Consider the following 20,608-nt stretch of genomic DNA (forward strand, 5'->3'; position numbering starts at 1 on the left):
GATCATAGCTCTGGTAATTTGTCTTTAAAGTGTCATGTTTCCTCTCTATCAACATTAGGGCTGTAGGATAATATCGATATCGCGATATATATCGATATTTTCTTTCCTAGAAAAAAAATCGATATTCATCCGCAAGTATTGCAACATCCAACTGTCATCTTGCTCACTCACTGCTTGCTTCGCCAAGAGAGTGATTAGGTCAGCAGGCTTAGAGTGATTCCTTCAGATGTTAAGTGTCAAGGTTAAAAAGGTATCAAACTATTCAGAGCAGGGTGCTTGGTGCACTTTATTTACTTTATAAATCCATGTAAGCTAGTTTGTACTGTTTCAATTAAAAGAAACATGTTTTCTCTCCACTTTGATTCTTTTTGTCCAGCTGTCGACTTTAAGTCTGTGTCCATGTCCAACCAGAGCCAGGTATAGTGTAGTTGGTGCTTTTAAACAGTTTTCAGTTAAATTAATTCAATCCAACTCTATAACAGTCACAAAATGTCACCAAAATCACTGTCCCTCTAAAATCTTTCAGAAAATCGCAAAAGTGTATTGAATTGTATCGTTTGATGAATATCGCAATATATATCGTATCGTGGACAGAATATCATGTATCGTATCGTAAGATTACTGTATCACTACAGCCCTAGTTCCAGTATTAAAATGGCATACTCATATTCAAAGAAATGTGCAACACAGTAGAAAAGAAAATGTGCAAAATGTATATTTCTGTATTTAAAAAACAAGAGTAGACTTATTTACAAGAAAAGGAAAACTTCTTAAGTTTGTTAGGACCCACAATGGGTTGAGGGAGCATCCTAGGACAGGGCTGGCCTTTCTGATGAGCTTATAATTGCTTCCTCTTAGATGCAGATGCGTCTGCTCCAACATACAGATGAGTCAAAAAAGGTTTCAGTACTCCAAAAAACCTCAAGGTTCTCTTCAGGTAGACCCTAACCTGACCTTTTCATTGTAATGACTCCAATCTAGGTGAACATGCAGGTACTTTTAAGAATCTTCTATTTCAATGTCAGTTCCCTGGATGTTCAGCAGAGTCAGTGAGGTGAGTCTGCACCTCCAGAAATCCACCACCAGCTCCTTGGTATCCCCCATGTTGAGCCAGAACCAGTCCATGAAATCCTGAGTCCAAATTATTAGAATATTCTGTTTGTCATGATGCAACTTAAATATATACTCTGAAACCATCTCACCCACAGATTTCCTCTCTAGCTGAGATATAGCTGGTGATTTATTTAGGTAGCAACTAGAACTGAATACATTATTTTGCCAGTAAGCTGCATCAAACAGACAAAATTGTTGTCCAGTTCAGTTATAAACTGCCCAAAATGTAAAGGACATTTAAAAGTCTGGTGGTTCTTGAATGCAGTGAGTCAGGTTGGATGGGGATCCACAGAGTTTTTAAGAGAATCAGCCTGTCTATTCAGGGCGGTAAGAACGCCCTCAATTCAGACTGAGTGAGTCAACAACACAAACATTCCTCAATGAGTTATTCACGAACACCCAGACAAGCCACATTCCAATACTTTCACAAGAACAAACATGTTTTCCTTCTCACATGCTCTCTGTTTTTTTTTTTTTTTACACATATATATTCACTCATATAGGCTAGGAAAACAGCATATGAATAAAAAATTAAGGGGGATTACAATGAGTCTCAGCAGGGCTCAGATATTCATTAGCAGGGTTCAAAGACACAAAGCATCAGAGATCTACCCACAGCCAGGTGACTCTGTATTAGAGCAGTTCCACTTGTGTCCTCTGCCACATCATACTTAGGAAACTATATTATATCTCAACAGAAACTTTGTTGAACCATGCAGGCAGCCTTGTCAAATTCTTAGCTAGAGACTAGCTAGGAGGTTAAGAAGAAGAGGGAGCTATAGGAGAAACCTGGACTGTAGGGTTGGTTTAATCTGTCAGCAGAGAAGAACTCACCTATGGATAGGTGTTATGGTTTCATATAGGGTTCAGATAAAATCACTGTTCATTATAGCAGACATGTTATGTTTCTTTTCTTTCTGCATAGCCATACTGTTCTCCTCATTTTAGCTCAATTATTATCAATACTGTAACAGAGGAATTTTCCATTCAACATGCAGCAAAGGAACCGAGGATGACAGTTGAATTCAAAACAGCTGAGTCAAAGTCTGTAACCTATGGGCTCCCGCTCTAGGTTACAGACCTCGTTACGTAATTGAGGGAGTTATGCAACTCCCCTAATTTTGCTTTTTTAATATTATTGATGCTATACATTTAATCCAAATTCTGAACGCAGTATTTTTAGAACTGTCACTTTAACTTAAATATTTGCTCTGTAACTTTCATCTATGCTGCTGTTTTCCTGCAGGATCAATATTTTTTTATCCATTTATCAAAAAAGAAAGAGCAGGTACCTGTATCACAGCAAGTGTACAGTGAAGAGCCCTATGAGGCATCAAAATGATCAGATAATAGAGAGGGCATAGAATTATTGTTGAACATTTATTAATAATAAGTGATAAACTAGAACATTTCTGAAGAAATTTAAACGGGGCCTGCCAAAGTGTGCCCGTCGGTTGAAACCCAGCATTCTGATGTTACAAATTAGCATCAATGCTAAAGTAAGTTGCAATGTACTCAATAGCAGTCACAAGCATGTTGAGTAACATGGGCTTATGCCATTCAGTATGTTGAAATTAGTGTACAAGTTAAAATGAGCCAAATTGCTAACATTAGCCTAAATGCTATCATTAGCATGTGGGGCATCACTAGCATGTTGTCTTACATTGACTTACTCCATCAGTATACTAAGCATGGCTAATAAATAAGAAAAATAGCTAAAAGCTTTTTTTTAGGGAAAAGGCTAATGCTAATGGGGGGGCAGTGAAATGCTAATGTTTGTGCTAATGTTAATTCACTTCCATGCGCACGACCCTGAGGGGAATATTTAGGCTTTTATTTTGAAATTTCCAGTAAACTTTATTTTTAAATGGCTACACTAATCCTCTCACTAACAGTGGTTGGGTTAAATCAGTTATAAATAATGCCCAAAACATTCTGCCGTGTCTGCAGTTCTAACATTCTGCTCAGCCTCCTTCTGTAGTAACTCAGAGTTCCACCATCATTGTAGTTCTAAACTGCCAGCCCTCCTCTCTAGTAACTGATTGTTCTGCCATTAATGTAGTTCTAACCTTCAGCCATCTTTGTAGTTCTAAAGCGCAGCTCTGCCCTCAGTCAACTGTCATGTGTGTGAGACAGAAAGGTGGAGAAAGAATTCTATCTTTGTGAGACACCCAGTCAGTTTCTCTGAAAAAAGCAGTCCGAACAACTCCTTCCCATTCAGGAACCGTGAGACGTATTCGAAAACTGTTTGAAGGGTGCGAGAGGGCTATTTCTCATCTTTGATAGTACCGCAATTCATATCTGTACCTCATTCACAGTAAAAGCAGCAATGAGAGAGAGAGATGGTGTCATCATGACCGACTTTCATACTAATAGACTCTATTGGCTCTATGGCTCTATTGAATAGAGCCTTATTTGTGGGCATGACGGCAAGTTAAAAACTGTTTGGAGTCTCACTCTAGTGGAGGAATATTGCGCAAGGCAGTGCACTAACCTGGGAGATTTTTATTTTATGGAAAAGACTAATATTAGTGCACTGCCTAAGACAGTGCATTAACTTGAGAGGAATATTGAGGCTTTTATTTTGAAATTTTCAGTAAACTTCATTTTAAAGGGGCACAATAATCCCATGTGTAATAGTGGTTGGGTTAAACCAGTCATATAATGCCCAAAACAGCAATTACCTGTTGTGAAAAAATATGAAGGCTTTTATTAAATATTGTACAATAACCGAAAAGAGAGATGTAACTTCTATCATGAATACAGATTAGCAGTATTTCAAATTACAATGAAATACTGCTACTTCCGGTGGGCGCCGGAAGTAAGACCCGTAATCGTTTCCCCAGTAAGCCTTTAAGGAATAAGGTAGATCAGGGGCACCAACTCCAGTCCTCAAGGGCCTGTGTCCTGCAACTTTTAGATGAGCCTCTGTTGCACCACACCTGAATAGAATAATTAGGTCATTAGCGAGGCTCTGGAGAACTTATCTACACAAGGAGGAGATAATTAAGCCATTGCATTCCAGTGTTTTATACCTGTGGCACATCTAAAAACTGCAGGAGACCGGCCCTTGAGGACTGGAGTTTGACATCTGTGAGGTAGATAGAATGTTCAGTCCCAATGGTATCAATGGGTGTGTTCACACTGCAGCCTGAAGTGACCTAATTCCGATTATTTGGCAATTCCGATTTTTTTGCGGGGGCGTTCACACTGCCAGTAAATGCGACCTGTATGCGTTCTGCAGTGTGAACGGGCAAACAAGTGTCCCGCATGCGCACTAGAGGGCGCAATGGGCTCTTTGCACCTAAGGCGTTGACGTCACATCTCCAGGAGCTAATGCGGCTCACTTTTTTCCGCTTTGACTGGTAGAAAAGACCAAGTCGTATTTCAGATGCAAAAAAACAATACTATTAACATTGTTGTCTTCCTAATATAATGGGCTTTTAAGTTTTCGTTAATTTCCAAGCGATCCTGGCTTGTAAATATCTGTCGCTACCAGCTAACGCCGCACAGCAAAGTTTGCAGCCTTCACTTCACTCCGGATCAGCCTAAAACTACCGGGGATACGGATGGTAAATAAAGGAGCCTCCNACACATTTCCTACCTGATCCTTTCCAGGATCTTGTCGTAAAGAACGTCAGCCAACAGGTTGTGTCTGGGCACGGAGATGAGTAAAGGCTGGCCGAACAACAAGGTGCTAGAGGAGCTGCCCACGTGTTTGGAGTGGCGCTCCCTGAAATACACAGGCAGGTTCATCCTTTCACTGTCCTCCTCCTGGACCTCATATCTGCAAAGACGAGACACATTGGATCACGGATCGAATGTAAGAATCTAAAAATCTCTGGGGGTCACCTTTCAATAATCAAGACTTACACAAAAATGTCATCTTTTTCCATGATTTGGTTGAGGGCATCATCTCGTCTGTAAATTTTATGAAATCTGTGATTGTAAACGTCGGCTACCACCATCTATGAGGACAAGGAGGGTTGCGGGTTGAAAGTAGCAACCAAAAAAACAAAAACAAAAAACATCCGAGGAAATAAAGATGGTGGGAAATCTGACCTTTTCAGGAGGAATCCCGCAGAGCCTGGACAAGGCGCTGCAAAGGTCCGTCACTGCTCCCAGTTTGGGGACCACCACTCTGAACTGCAGAACGAGGAAAACAGAGCAGAGTGAAATATTTCTATAAACATATTAACATGACTATAGCACCTTGTAAAAGTGTCCAAACACCTGTAGCATTTTGCTAAATTACAACCACAAACTTCACTGTATTATATTGGGGTGGATTATGCGGTTGGGATGTGAGGTGATGGATACATGGGTTCCAAACTAGTATTTATTAAAAAGAATTTGTCTTCTGGAATATATCGTTTTCTACCTCAGGCTAAGCCAGGCTGAATGTGGAGGAACCGAACATTGACCTCCATATGCCTTTCCACAGATTCTGCACTGGAGGTCTGATCAAATCAAACCTCCTTTGAGTTTAATCATTCCTCTGGAGCTCTTGACTTTATGATTGGAGTTGCTGTTCTGCTGGAAGCTAAACCTCCACTCTAGCCTCAAGTCTTTTGCAGCTTTTCTTCCATGACTGCCCTGCATTTTTCTACCCTCATTTAATCAAAGTGAGGTCAAAATGACATTTACAAAGCAGAACAAGTCAAGATAACAGACACACAAATCAAAAATATTCCTCTTACACAGCTTTTTTTTTTTTTCTTCAGCCCTTATAATTGGTATTGGATGCGAGTGTTTTTACTTTAGGAACTGTCAGTAAATTGTTCCATGACTGAGGAGAATGCAAGAAAACATCATTTTGTCCAAATCTGTTGGAGACGTATAAAATAAAAAAAACCTTCAGAAGCCTCAACGGATAATTTCCAGCTCCTGGAGGAGCTAGAAGAAGTGGCTGGGGGGGAGGGCAGTCTGGGCCTCTCTTCTTAAGCTGCTGCCCCCGCGACCCGACCCCGGATAAGGGGAAGAAAATGAATGAATGAATGAATGGATGGATGGATGGATGGATGGATGGATACTGAGATTAAATTGGACACAGGTGGACTCCATTTACTGATTAGGACATTTCTGAAGGCAGTTGTTTGCATCAGATTTTACTCAAGGTCGTTAAAATAAAAGGGGTTGGCTAAAGGATGGGGAATTATTGTATTCTTTATTAGGATTAAAAGGAAAAAAGTTCTAACAATAATTCTGATTTAGCATGACGATGATAAACTCTGATCTCCAAGACTGCAAACTACGAAATCTTAACTGTCCTGCCATTAAAATATGATTTAATGTCATTATTCCATACAACTTCACTGCACAATTAATAAAAGACTGTACTGAATTTTTAAAGACTTGTGAAAATTTTTTGTAACCCTTTGTTACAGTGAATGCCACTGATTACAGTAAAAATGCAGGTCTACGTATTATTGGTCTATCACATTCAGCCTGCGTAGCCTGAAGTTTAAAGGTGCAAGACGAGCAAATTTGAAAACGTTAAACGAGGAGTGAATACTTTTATACATGAGCCCTGACCACAAAAACAGGTGTTAAAAGACGAGACGCAACGAACGGATCAAAAGGTGCTGAACAGTTCAGACCGAAGCCCGACTTTTCCCATACCTGAGTGGGTTTGGACTGGGGGTCCGACTGAACTAGAAACACCTCCATGGTCCGGTCCTTTTTCATAGGGAGAGGCAGCGTGAGGTAGCAGAAAGGGTCGAAGGTCACAGACACTTTGGAGCACTCTGGACACACTAATGTAGACTTAAAGAGGCCGTGGAAAATGTCGACGATGACGGAGTCGTTGCGCAAGCGGTGGTTTGTCCAGGCTTCCCTGGCAACAATCTGTAGTCAAACAATAATGAAAGCTTTTACTGTGTGACAATTAACTGCAACTCAACATAGTAACAGCAAAAAAATTAATAAAAAATACAATAATCTAAAAGAAAGTCAACTTTTTTTTTTTTTGTAAATGCTCATGAAGTTTTGCAGTTGCTCTACCACAAACAGACACATTTTAGTTTGCAGTGCTAAACACTGCTTCGATGCTGCGTACGTCATCTGGACGACCCTCTGCGTCTCTCAGGGCCAGGTAAGGCTTCTTCTTGACACGGTTCAGATCTTCGTGGAGTCCGTCCAGCAGGAAGGCCAACAACTCCTGAGAGTCCTGCTGCTGGTAGCCGGAAAACTGTGGAGCGAAGCGGCCCACCTGGGTCTGGAAAACGAGACGCACACGTGACTGCTTCCGTCTGGCTTCCTTTTGGTGAAAGGTAACCTGTCTGAGATTTGTCTGAAGTCGCTCACTTTGAAGGTACGCGGGGCCACGTAACTGCTGCGGCTCATCCACATCTGCTTCACCAGGTCTGCGTAGGCCTCGGCGATCTCCCCCCTCATCCCCAGGGGATTCTCTCGGTTAATCTCCGCTTCGTACTGGTCTGTGAGGAAGTACTCTGTGAGTGGAGACACATTGCTCAGGCACTGGAGGAAGAGGAACAAGAAGGGAGATTATGAAAACAGAAATGCTAAAAAAAGAAAATCACATTCTTATTTGGTGAGCTGTACATCTATAAAGAATATTTTGAGTTCTTTTACCTGGAGAGCAGAGTTCATGAAGCATGTATTGCCCAGATTACTGAGGCCGCACAGGCCAGGCTGCGACTGTGATTCTCTGTAGTTATAGGAGGAGCTATATGAATTATATCCCCCAAATCTGTGGAGAGCAGGGATTTGTTACTGCTGGTGGAATTAAACATACACGCAATTCTCAGATCACTTCTCGAAGCCCGGCCTAACAAGCTATAGCACGTTGGTGTCATGTATGGAAGAGATTCAATGTTTCAAAAATATTCTAATTTACAGACATCAATATTTATTCTAGCCAATAGAGCTACAGTCAGTGAACTAATTGTTGGAAACCATGTTCAATCTAAACCTTTTAACCATGCAAAGCTGAGTGATGCTTGCGAGGCTAGAATAGAACAGAATATATTTTATTGATCCCAAAGGGGAAATTGCTTATTTGTTGACAAGCTACTCCATCCAAAGTGTCAAATATTAGTAAATACAAGTATAACTATAGGCGATATAAAATGTTATTTAAATAAAAATAATGTAGTATGAATTGGGAACAGCACCAGCTCCACCAGAATTACTTTAAAACACCATATTTGACATAATGTGCATGAAAGGAGATCCAGTGTTAAGAAAAATTGTAGTTATATTAACATAAACACATACAAACATCATGTAAGGTAAAAATCCTATTAACAACAGAACGTGTCATTTATATGTTTTTAGTGCCCACATCTAACAGATGAAGATCACGTTCATGTTCTTCATTAGTGCATTGAAACAGTCAGACAATCAAACTAACAGGTTTGTTTTTCTAATTTAATTATGTCTGTAGGACATTTGCATTTCAAGCCAAATTTCTCCAGATGTCCACAAAGTTTTATGTTTAAAAATGTGTGTTTAAAAGATGCTCTGCAGGAAAGCACTAAAGCATTCCCCTCGGAAAGCAGCTAAGTAGATTATAAATAATACGGCTACTTTAAGAGTCAAGTCACCACTTGAGGAAACAAGAATAAACACTTTTGTGAGAAGAAAAAAAAAAGTCTTTGCCTTAGTGTGTTAAAAATGCACAGATGTTTCCTGACTTAACTGTGTGTTGTTTCTGGTGTTCTATTTAATTAAATTAAGTTTAATGGTAGTGCTTTTGGCTCTACTAAAATGCATTATAAGCTCCATGTATAGATATGGACAGTTTTGGCCAACACCTTGCGTATCTGAAGCAGATAAATACATGTAAAAGTAGAAAGTAGTAGAGGAATATATGAGAATTTTTCGCCTTACCTGTTGTTAGAGGACGTGCTGTTATTCAGAGCGTATCCGGGGCTACCGCTACTGTCACCATTGGTTACTGTTGGGGATATGCTAGCTGATGAATTTGAAGAAAGCTTAGGGGAGGTAGTAAAATTCCTAGATGGGGTTGCACTGGACCTGGAGAGAGAGCAGAAGTGCGTTTCAGAAAGTAAATTATAACCATTAGTCTTGATGCACAAGAAAAATGATAAACACCAGGGAGACAAAAACATTTCTTCACAATTTTAAATAAGAGGTTTGCTTACTTGGGATGCGAAGCTTGTCTGGGCCACGTGCCGTCCTCATTCTTGCGTTCGATCACAAGCACCTGTGGGAAAAAACAACCAGAATAAAAACATGCCTGCTCCGTATTTCTAATTTATGGCTGTTACACCTCAGGTTAAAGGTGAACTCAGTAAATATGTCAACTGCTGCCAAGCCGTTATTAAGTGTAGTTGTGGTTATCGAATTATTTAAAGTGCATTATTTTCGCAGACACATTCTCACGACTCCTTTATATCATTCCCAACACATGAAGACTATTTTTGCGGCGTTCAATAGTTTTATTGACTTGCATTTTGAAAAGTAACCATGTTGTCCCCCCTTGGAACTTGATGAAATGAAAAAATGGGGCCTGTGGGAATTTAAGGAGTTCATCACACCTGAAAACAGTTTTCCCTGTATAACGAAGGTACAGACTTGGATTATTTTTGGAATTCGTGGAAAACCTACTTTAGATTACAAGAGTACAGTTTATCAAAACTTAATTTTATATGCAACACTCATTTTTTCCAAAGAAAGTGATTTCAGAAGCACATTAGATGTACGCCAAATTATTTGAAATTAACAGACAGTTCACTAGATGTCCTGACTCAGTCTGTGTGTAATTATTTCCCAATAAGCATGAGGTCGATTTGAATATCTGAAATAACTGAACTTTCACAGTTTTTCTAATTTGTGGAGATGCCCCTGTGTACTAGCTTCGTTTCATTTTGAGACACTTCTCTAGTCGCCACCGAGTTCAACATGTATCCATTCTTCATAAAAGTGAAGCGACATTTGTAACATTATACAAAACAATCACGACACAAGGCCACATATAAATCTGTAAACATATGACGCAGTTTAAACCACAATTCAACCCGTAATCGTTAAGAACAAGAACTACCTAGTGTAATAAATGAGAAGGATCTTCCTGTAGAGCTGGCAGCTCTGCATTAGAGGCTATGTGATGTTCCTGTTTTTAGGCAGCGCCTCTGAATGAATTATGCAAGTACAAGGAGTGGAAATACTTCCAGTGTGTTAGTATGTTCAGTAATCTATCTAGAGCAGTGTTTCTCAACCCTGGTCCTCACCGCCCCCCTGTCCTGCATGTTTTAGGTATTTCCCTTCAGCCACACACCTGAATTGTATCTCTGGGTGATTAACAGGCTTCTGCAGTACTTGATGGTCATGCAATCATTTGAATCAGCTGTTCTGGAATAGAGGCACATCTAAAACATGCAGAGCAGGGGGGGGGGCGCTGAGGACCAGGGTTGAGAAACACTGATCTAGAGTGTGAACTACCTGTCCCTGGAAGAGACCGGCATCCTGTACAGTGCTGTCTGGCTTGTTCAGCTGCTCATAAGTGTTGCTCATGTATTTGTTCCAGAGTCGAGTCTCCTTCTCTGAAGGGATATTGAACAACGTCCGCATCTCCTTCTCTATGGTGTCTGAGAACAAAAGGATCACATGCTGTAATGCAGAAATGAAAACTTCCCCCGGTTCACCTGGAAGTCCTGACGTCCTTCTTACCTATGGTATCAGCTTTACTGAAATGCCGTTTGACGACATTTTCCATGTTGTCATTCTCGCATAGGTTGAGTTCAAGGAGATAAACTTCCACCTTACAGTGCTTCACAAACATGCCGTGTTCGACCACCTAGAAGAGAAATGAGACATTATAAGAAAGCCCAGATAATGGTTTGCCGTAAATCAACGTGACATGGAGGGAAAAAGTAAAGCACCTTTCTGACAATGGGTCTCTGGCCCTCAAGGCAGCTGTACCAGATGACCAGCTTATTCCACGCCTCAGTGGGTACGAGAACATAGTCCAGCTCGTCTATAAGGTGCTCTTTCAGGGCCTGAGTCTCCTGGTCTTTAGAACATGAATTAAAAGTATTATTTCAAATGAACCTTTTATTTCATGTTCTTTGCTTTGAGAGAAAATTATTTTTGAGTTTTACCTGAGAACAGCCCTGAGTTGTCGATTGGTCCTGGATAGAGGCTACGTTCCCCAACATTGTACATATCCCAGCTGTCAAATCCCACATACTTTTTCCACTGTTTGAACCATCGACTGTCTATAAGATACCTAAGAGAGACAACACTGGTTAAAAGTCAGAAGTTACCACACAACCAGTCAGAAAATAGTCAGTTTTTCTTTTCCAAACTAAAACAGAAGGGAAGAACTGACAAGGTGGATGTTAATAGGACGTGTTCCACACAGCCTCATGCCTTTGCAGAACATTACGCAACAGCAAACTGCCTTGGCATTTGCATATATAGTAACGGCAGGCTAGTTTCGCCTTAATCTCATCTAAAGCATCTCCTTTAGTTAACAGGCTTGAATCAGAAAAGCGTTGAGTGTTCATTCAGCAGTAGCAGCTTCTCTAACAGAAAACTATGGTTCTATGCTCTCCAATACAAACTAGGTTTTGACAAACTTTGAAAAGGATAGAGAGCCTTATGATAGACATTCACATAAAATAAATAGTTTTAGAGGGAAATGTAAATAAATGTGCAAACACCGTAGCTGTGAAGGTAACAAGGTTCATGAGAACGTACGTTTCCTTAGCTGTAGTATATAAGACAAAGTAAATAACTGCTACTCCGACTATTTCCCATTGAAATATTTATATGAAGTAGTTTGACCAGCTTTTGACTTGAGCTGCTTTAGCAATCACTGGCTGTTTCTCAAGAACTCGATCTGAGAAACAGCCAGATCTAGAAATATGAATAAAAACTGTCTCGTCTTGTCAGAAAGCCGGTTTGACTGGAAGAAGAACCTATCAGATAAATACGGGGCCTGCTCGCTATCCCTACAGTTAGCTTCTTCCAACTTATAATGAAATATACGTTAAGATAATATCTCAATACATAAAGTTGTTTGAGTGGACATCTGATCTATTATAAGTTATTATTAGTGTTTGTGATCATCACATAAAGGTCTCAAAACAGAACGGTCGGACTGGTTAGCAGTTAGCATGCTAATCTGTTTGTCATTAGCGCAACAGCTTTCAGTTTAGGCTTTCATTGCTGCTTGTTAGCTTTAGCATGCTAGCACTTCCTGTTTCATGCTAGCTAGCCCTGACTAAGACAAACAACGTTTGGATGTTGTCGGTCCTTACCATTCGTCGCCCTTTTTTAAAGTTGTTTTCAAAAGTGACCCAATACTCTGTTTTTGGTTTTCTATTGAAGGGGTAGGCATTTGTGCGGCTACCGGCTCTGTGTCAGAGTCTGCCGCGCTACCCGACTCGGGTCCGCCTCCCTCAGCCATCATGCAGCCAGTGGACCGGTGTCGTGAACGCGCAGGGACTGAAGCACAGGAGCGAGCGTCTCGCTAAACGTTCTTCCTCTACGATCCATAGACGGAGGAGCAACGGGGCCCCTAGTGGTATAAAAGTGCAACTGTGCCAAAAGATCAACCAACCTAGATTCAGTTGATTTATTTAGAAATAATTCGAAAAGTAAAATTTATCAGTATTTCATTATCTTAAATTAACGCAGTTACTTAACAGAATTTAATACTTGAGTGACGTTGTGGTCCACACTCCATACCGTTTGGTGGCGGTAATGCACCATTTTTGTTGTTTGCCAACCGCCAAAAAACATCAAACAAGAAGAAGCGCAAGCAACCTCGACATGTGGATAAACCATCATTACAAGCGAAAAGTACAGTTATGACTCTATGACAGCTTAAGTCAGTACCACAGAGTATATCTTCATCATTTAACTGGTTAGTAGAAATTTTTGTCCCAACATTTGAACATGGAAAAATGGGCAAGTTGAAGGATTTGAGTGAGACCTCTTGGTGCTCTGGGTGAGTCCCTCCTGCTCTGTGGGTCACACCTACTAGAGTGAGAAAAATGCTCCAAGCTTGTGAAAATACAAGTCCTTAAAATTTCCCGGTTGTTTGCAACTAAAGGCAACAGTTAAACAATCCAATTAAAAAGAGCAAGTGGACGCAGTGACGATCAAAACAGCCCACTTTTCCTATTGTGGATAGAAAGTATTGGAAGCTCACTTAAAGGGGGGATGAAGATAAGTATTTACCGGGGATGTAGTGGCGTTTTATACTACAATGAAGTAACTATTTTATCCTTCAGTTGTTACAAAGATGCAGTATGTTTCAAAACAACTCAAAATAAATTGGACCTTGTGGTAAATTTGCATCAGATTCCTTGAAATTGACCTCTGTCTCTTTAAGAACCTAATACCCTTTCCAAAACTCAACAATGCTTCTTCATGTGGCCCATTGATGCCATTTACAACCAATTTTCTTCCTTGTTCTTAAATTTTATTGCCGATTGGCTAAAAACATTTACTACCCTTTGTATGATGAGCTCAGTAGATGCTAATTGCTGCTGGAAGTTTGGTGGAGCTGTGTGGGGATGGCACAAGGGCGGGATGCTCTGTTATCTCAACTGGGAACTGAAGCTCCAAGGTGGAGCTTTGTGGAAATAGGCAGTTTATTTGTGGAGCAGATTAAGGCGTCCCTGAATGGGACTGATTCAAGGACACATTAAACTTTCATGAATGAGTCAAAGCAACATTCCAGGTATGTTTTTTCAGAGGAACTGATCTATGTATAACATGATACATAAATCAAGATAGTTGATTTTGAAGAAAAAAAAAAGTGGACAGATTCAGCGTTGGTTAAACCAGGACCAGATCATCCTAAAAAAAACATCCCACATCCTGCAGCAATAAAATCTCGATATATGCAGTGAAGCCTTTCTCAGATCCTCACAATAGTCCAGGTCCAAACAAACCTTCATGACCTGCTCATTTACTCCACAATGGTGAAGATTTCGCCTCCTCTTCCTGGATCTGATGTTCAACCGTGAATCAGCACGTCCTTTCTAGCGAAACGAGATAAACCTTTACAAGGAAAATGAGAAATGTGATCTCTCAAAAACCTCTGCCACACTTCCCTGGTTCAGTTTCTGAACCGTATCAAACACATTTGCTTGAAGGCAGAATAGATTCACCTGGAAAAGACCACATAGATCAGAAAATACAGTTTCAATGAATGAGTTCAAAGATTAGGCAGATGGTAAATGTCCAGGCAACATCCGAGGCAGGAGCCGAGGATTGCATTCTTCCTTTCGATTTAAAGATGGCATCCTGCATACCGTGTGATGAGATTATTTGAGATTGTGATGACCTATCATTTCAAACCAATCTGCCAATTCTCCTCAAACACCCAGACATTTTGCCCAATCATTGCTGCTCAATTGGAATGGTCTCTTCTTCAGACCGTTCTCTGTAAACTCCACAGCAGAGAGTGAAAGTTCCAGCAAAAAAAAAAAAAGTTGAAATATGCAGAAAAAAAGCCACTCATGTCATCATTCTTGTAATTATCAAATTGCTTGTTTTCAAAGAAAAATGTGCAACTGTACACTGCAATGGAGAAAACCAATTTTAATCAAAACTATTTCTAGACTGTAAAAAATGCAAAGTAATGTTTAACTTTACAAAATTAACTGTCTAGAAAACAGAAGACATTTCTATAACATGCGAACCTCAGATGGTCCTAGGTCTGCTTCCAATCTTTAGAGGTAGACACAGAACAACTGCTCTACTATCAAACCATGGAGAGATTAAATAGTTTAACCTGTACAATTTGTTTTGTCCTGTTGTTGAGTCATGATGCATTGGAAATGGAAGTAGTCTAATTATTCATGGGGGGGGGAGGGATTTGTACCCAGTAGTATTATGAATGCATACACTTACAAGAGAATGATAATGCAGTTTTAATAAGAAATATGTCCTTGTAAATAAAATAGCAACTAAAATGTGTTTGATCGACATGAAACAGCTAGAGTGTTTCAGTAGGTTAAGATATTTTCTGGACTGGAAGAGGAATATTTGAAAGAACAATGACCATAAACATGTAAACGTCGCACATTGTGAAAAGACAAAAAAAACACAAAAAAAAAAAAAAAAAAAAAAAAAACGGTTCCCTGCAATGACTAAATTTAGACCAGGCAATCAGAAGATCCCACTTGGCAGCTCCTTGTTAAACATGCCATCAAAGTCCAGCTCCCTGCTCATCAGTTCGTCCTCAACACTCTCTAGCGCCCACTGGTGGTCTGTTAGTTCTAGTGCCTCCCACTCAGCCTGCAAAAAAAAATTAAAATAAAAATCACATGAGAATCTGTCCTTTCTTGCCAAAGGATCTCATTATATTGGTCATATAAAACATACTTTGAAAGCTTTATTTGTATCTGCAGGCATGGCCATGGCAGCACCACTCATCTGTTCCTGCATGATCCTAGACTGGTCGGCACCTGGAGGGATTCAGAGGCAGAGCTACAATCAGCATGAGCGAATGGTTAATCCTGACTGTCTGCAGATGGGAGTGATTCTTCATTAACTACACTTACCATTATCTTGACCTAATATGAGGGAGTACATGCTTCTCAGTCCAAAGACATTCAAGAAATACCATGAAGCTGAGCTCACCCTAAAAGAAAAAAAAAGAAAGAGTGCACATAGATAGTCACGAGAAGGTCACGTGCTTGATATAAGCACAAAACGAATGTTTCAGTGAAGGTCAGATAGTCCAGCTTTATTTCTTTACCAGGAAGCATCCAATGAGAGGAGTTCTATTCCTTGCTGCAACATAGGCTTAAAACGCAGGGTGAGAGGGAAGGGAACCTTCGCTGTGTCGAAACACAAGCACAAAGACAAAACATCTATTACACTAAAAAAAAAAAAAAAACACATAACTGAGCACATCACGTTTAGATGCGCAACTCGTTATGCAACAGGAGCTGCTACATTTTAAGAAGAACTAATATTACTTGTTACAAATCCAGAAAAGGTCCAGTTGATCCAGCCACCGATGAGGATCATGGGAAGCACGTTGGTGACGTTGCCCTTCATCATGTCTGTCAGCATGCTGGGATCTGGGAAACACGAGACTTGATTTTTCTACGCCAATTCGATGTGCAAAATATATTTTTTTAGCATCTTCACCATTGTTTTTTAATAAGTTGGGGGGGAAAAAAACAATTTGCTGAGTGTACTACAGTTTACACACACGCACACACATATATATTTTATTTTTTTAACAGCTCAGCAACCAGTGACAACCACCATGAGTGGCGCAGTAATCCACTGGGCGTACCTGTCATGGGAGACGGTGGAACGACCTTCCTTTTCGTCTTCTTAAAAAAGCCGTCCTCTTGGTTGTTGAAGTAGAACTTTCTCATCAAAAAGGACTAAAACACAGGGAGGTAATCAGTAATACTGTTGTTAACTACAGGCATGGTAAGGAACAGGAGACCAGATCAGAAGTCAGCTCATCCAATAGTTTTACTTACATCAATTACATTAGTTTTGTATCAATCTCTTGTTGCTTACAGCAGACAGTTTCCTATAAATAATTTATACTCCAAGGTTGTAAAAAAAAAAAAATTATGAGGTCAAACGGAAATAAAACCACACCTCACCCATTAAGTAAGACGCTAAAGATGTTTTTCAAAATTACTTAAGCAGATAAGATAAACTGAGAACAACTTCTTACGTTTGTAACAAATCAAAAACCTAAACTAAATTCAACTAATTTAACCATCATTTTACCAAGTGAAATGTGTGAGAGCTAGTTCTGACTTAAAAACATGACCTGATAAAGTTGATTAAATGTAAGTATGGCAGTTGAACTTTCTAATAATATGAGCCGATTGAAAGACTGTTACTGCTATTTTTTATGATTTCGCTTTGATGGCGTTTTGAATATTAAACACTTAGGTAAGATTGATGTCTTACCTGTTTCGGAATGTATTTTCCATTTTCTCTGAGAATTCTGCTCCGAATAAGAACCTGGCTGAAATTTTTACAAAGCACACAAACATACATTACTGCATTTTCGCTGAACTTGTGTAATTTCCATGTATGGACAAGTACAGTGTGCTTACCTGTCTGAAACCTGCTCTAAGGTCAACTTTTTGTCACTCTGCAGAAGAATTGAGACATAATGGCGAATCACGCCGACAAGAAAGGTGATGAAGACGATGGGCAGAACCACCCAGAGTCTGATGTTGGAGTCCAACAGAAGCTCCGGTTCGGCCATTCTCTCTGGAGGAAGACACAGCAGAGCCAGGTAGGCTATACGTCACGGTGCGACAGATATTACTCAACCTCATTAAAGAACCGGAGGGACTGTCTGTTAATAACGCCTTATTTCCACCTCAAATGACTTGTTAAATAGCATAATATTAACTTCTTGTAGGTATCTATGAACCCTTAGACAGAAGGTCTCTCAGATCACTATAAAATAGCCACAGAAAAAAAGAAGCTAACAATGTGCTAACGCTAGCCAACTGGCTACCTTCTTCCTGATGTCCGTCACGGAGGGTGGGATCCAACAAGTCCTCCCGAAGAGGAGACCCCCGCTTTGAGCTTTATTCCCGGGAGGCGAAAAACAAAACACATCCGCTGTGTGAGGGTATCAAATATGCTAGATATATATATATATATATATATTTTTTTTATAAAATTGCGTTACATCTCAGCTATGGACACTGCGTTTTGCTGACTGCGGAGAAGAACGAGAGCAAATTTCTGCTTCTGCAGCTCTTCGTTTACAGAATCTCCCGCTGGCGCTGCAGCGCCACCTGGCGGTGATGAAGGAGATCTGTGAAGCTACGTGTGACTTCAGTGATTGCATTCAATTAGGAAAAGACAAGTTTCAATTTTAGTCAGTAGAAGTTGAGATCCCCCCCCCCCCACACACACACACCCTGGTCTACAATCTTCACCTTTGGCGTAAGTGAGTCTCATTCATACTTTAGCAGTGCATAAATCGGTTCATTTCAAAGCTCTTCTTCTTTTTCAGAACATTTTTTTCAAAGATGTCCCAGATGTTTTTTTTGTTTTTTTTTCCTAATAAACCATCTGGTACACCAGGTTAAAGCATCATTTTGCTTGGAGCTAACCGCTCTTTGTGAAGAGTGCATTTCCTTTTCAGAGAAGATATGCTATGTCTCTATCTGTATAGATAGATAGATAGATAGATAGATAGATAGATAGATAGATAGATAGATAGATAGATAGATAGATAGATAGATATTCAAAATATAATGTTTTTTCTTACTTTTCTCATTAGATGATTTAAAGAAACTAAGAAGGGGGCAGCATGGAAAAAGTAGCAGATGATGAGGGAGAAACACCGGAGCAGGAGAAGATGCTTTTGTGTCACCTGCTGTGTCACCAGCAGTCCCCCGTAAAAGAGGCTCTTCTTCGTCACAAGTGTCTCTCTGACCTCCACAAGGTGAGGATACCAAACAGCAGGAGATAAATGTGCAACAAGCCATAAATAATCTGCTCTCTGCCATCTGTTCAACACTTAAAGCCTCAGTATAGATCAATGTATTTTTCAGAAGACAATGCTTATTGTTTTCTGTAACGTAGCAGTTAAAACCTGCTTTCATTTTAGCACAACTGCATAAACAGGACTGCTGGGGACCAGGTCATTGTCTCCTTTAGATTCCTGCATTTCATTCTTTGTAAGTCATATCAGCAGAGGGCCGTGCTGTACAGGAGTGTTTCATGCATAACTTTTCACTTTCATTCTAAACGCTGGGGCAGTATTCATTTTTAAAGTTTTTCGGGGTCCTGAAAGGAATTTTGTTTCTGAAACTTCTCTTTTTATGCAGCAAATTAATCATCTTAAAATTATTTTAATACATTTTCTGCTAAATATTCTGTGGCTGAGTTTTACATAATCAGTCTCCCTCCTGATGTGAAACCAGTTATGATTCATCAATAAATTTTTTTTTTTTTTTTTGCTGCCACTGTATTCACTTTAAGATCTTCACCATCAGGTTTAAGTTGGTCAGAAAGCAGAAGGGTCGCCTGTCTGCGGATGACATTGTTTGGTTGTAAGAGCCTGACATCTCCGATCTCCAACAGGATGCACCATGCCCAGCGCCTTCACACTTGTGAACGTCTCCTCAGTTTTCAGCGTGGCTCCGGCTCAGCTTACCACAATTTGTGTCAGTTGACTAAGCCGTTTTACGTAACAGCTCAGCACCCAATAACAAAGAGTAAAGATGGCCTGTTTTTTTTGTTTTTTTTCTTTTTAAATATGTATCCTAAATGCATAGACTTGGTGTATCAATACACCAACATCCTGGTATTTCTTAATCTTAGAACATGCCTGTCTGTAACAGCTACTTCACAGTTTGAGGTCTTATGCAGAACAGATGTTGTGTCCTTGCTTTTGGCATTCATCACCACGCAGCCATGGAGCTGGTCGAACGACCCAAAAATCCTGCTGTTGCCTTGCAGTGTTATGCGTTGTTTCTCTGCTTACGTTTCACCTTGTGAATTGTAAAACAATGAAGCTTCTCTAGGTGGAACCCTGTGTGTTCTTCTCTCATATTTTTGTCGAAAGGTTATACACCGACTGCGCAAACTGTTTTTGTTGTTTTCCCATTTTACAGATCTACTTTGTTTTGACTGTATTGAAAGAAACACAAATATTCTGATGCTTTGCTCCAAATGACCTTTGGTACCTTTTTTTTCTTCAGGAGTACTTGATATTCTTCATTGGCGTATCAGTATTAATTAGGCCATTAAGCCTGAAATAACTTTCTGTGCACCTGGGACAAGTGAAGTGATGCAAAATATTTTTTTTTATTATTCAGCGTTTCAAAGAGGACTGTAGTGTCTATTATTATTAAATTACTTGCCGTTATTCTGTCTGTGAAGCGTTGTGTCAAAGTTGACTCATGCATTTCTCAATCACATATCACACTTAGAAAGCTCGTCCTGCTCTGTTGCGCCTGTATCTTATTAGTTGGCTTTTGCTAGAATTCATGACGCCTTCCTCTTGGTGTCATTTTCTCAGAACATCAGCGTTTCCTCGGTTGTCATGGTACCTGCACAGCTGCTCCACGGTTCATCAGACTCACCTGTTGCTTTTTCCCCTGTAATCACTCTTTCCCATATTTATGCTTTCTATTTTTATCTGGTTCTCCTGCTGGTGCCAGTCTTCCAGTTCCCGTTTTCCAATACATTCCAATACAATTTCTTTTTTCCCCATTTGTATTGCATTACTTTGTAGCTACCATCCCTGGACGTTTCGAACTAATTATCCCATCAAATCATCACTTTCATCATGATGTGCTTGCTTACAGGCTTTGTTTGGTTCCCCCACAGCTGTAGTTTGCAACAGATTCATCCATTTCAAAACCATTATGGTCTAAGGAGTTATTGCCCAGTGGAAACATCTAGTTGTGTCCAGGTGTCCTCCACCTCCCTCAATGTTATGAGGAAAAGTTGATGGTATGAGGGCAGGCTTTCTTCTTCATTATTCCATCCATATTGTGCAATGCATCAACACCACTAGTAGTAAAAC

The 20,608-nt window shown here is 40.0% G+C and overlaps 2 protein-coding genes and 1 long non-coding RNA gene across 3 annotated transcripts in view; 1 reads left to right on the top strand and 2 right to left on the bottom strand.

The window, feature by feature from the left end:
• usp4 (ubiquitin specific peptidase 4 (proto-oncogene)) overlaps positions 1 to 12,576 on the bottom strand; it is a 21,104-nt gene extending 8,528 nt beyond the window's left edge. The window contains exons 1-14 of the mRNA XM_015037354.1: positions 12,366 to 12,576; positions 11,202 to 11,329; positions 10,983 to 11,113; positions 10,771 to 10,897; positions 10,543 to 10,688; positions 9,243 to 9,304; positions 8,968 to 9,114; positions 7,708 to 7,825; positions 7,420 to 7,593; positions 7,172 to 7,330; positions 6,736 to 6,960; positions 5,176 to 5,259; positions 4,987 to 5,081; positions 4,718 to 4,900 (exon numbers count right to left, since the gene is read on the bottom strand). Coding sequence (XP_014892840.1) covers positions 4,718 to 4,900; positions 4,987 to 5,081; positions 5,176 to 5,259; positions 6,736 to 6,960; positions 7,172 to 7,330; positions 7,420 to 7,593; positions 7,708 to 7,825; positions 8,968 to 9,114; positions 9,243 to 9,304; positions 10,543 to 10,688; positions 10,771 to 10,897; positions 10,983 to 11,113; positions 11,202 to 11,329; positions 12,366 to 12,517 — 1,931 coding nt within the window. The 5' untranslated portion in view covers positions 12,518 to 12,576. The remainder of the gene's footprint in view (positions 1 to 4,717; positions 4,901 to 4,986; positions 5,082 to 5,175; positions 5,260 to 6,735; positions 6,961 to 7,171; positions 7,331 to 7,419; positions 7,594 to 7,707; positions 7,826 to 8,967; positions 9,115 to 9,242; positions 9,305 to 10,542; positions 10,689 to 10,770; positions 10,898 to 10,982; positions 11,114 to 11,201; positions 11,330 to 12,365) is intronic.
• A 2,612-nt stretch (positions 12,577 to 15,188) lies between these two features.
• On the bottom strand, positions 15,189 to 17,825 carry emc3 (ER membrane protein complex subunit 3). Its single transcript, XM_015037368.1, has 9 exons — positions 17,576 to 17,825; positions 17,163 to 17,322; positions 17,014 to 17,071; positions 16,373 to 16,466; positions 16,047 to 16,151; positions 15,824 to 15,905; positions 15,627 to 15,706; positions 15,448 to 15,530; positions 15,189 to 15,360 (listed from the first exon to the last, which is right to left on the bottom strand). Exons 2-9 carry the CDS (start codon positions 17,315 to 17,317, stop codon positions 15,232 to 15,234), a joined length of 786 nt encoding a protein of 261 aa, XP_014892854.1. The 5' UTR covers positions 17,318 to 17,322; positions 17,576 to 17,825; the 3' UTR covers positions 15,189 to 15,231.
• Positions 17,264 to 19,954, top strand: LOC106950480 (uncharacterized). Its single transcript, XR_001425616.1, has 3 exons — positions 17,264 to 17,347; positions 18,353 to 18,517; positions 19,159 to 19,954. It is a non-coding gene; the product is annotated as an uncharacterized LOC106950480 (long non-coding RNA).
• The last annotated feature ends 654 nt before the right edge of the window (positions 19,955 to 20,608 follow it).

This window comes from Poecilia latipinna, unplaced genomic scaffold (genome assembly GCF_001443285.1).
Source record: "Poecilia latipinna isolate Pla-1442-1.1 unplaced genomic scaffold, P_latipinna-1.0 Scaffold24, whole genome shotgun sequence".
In the NCBI taxonomy this organism is placed as follows: Eukaryota; Metazoa; Chordata; class Actinopteri; order Cyprinodontiformes; family Poeciliidae; genus Poecilia; species Poecilia latipinna.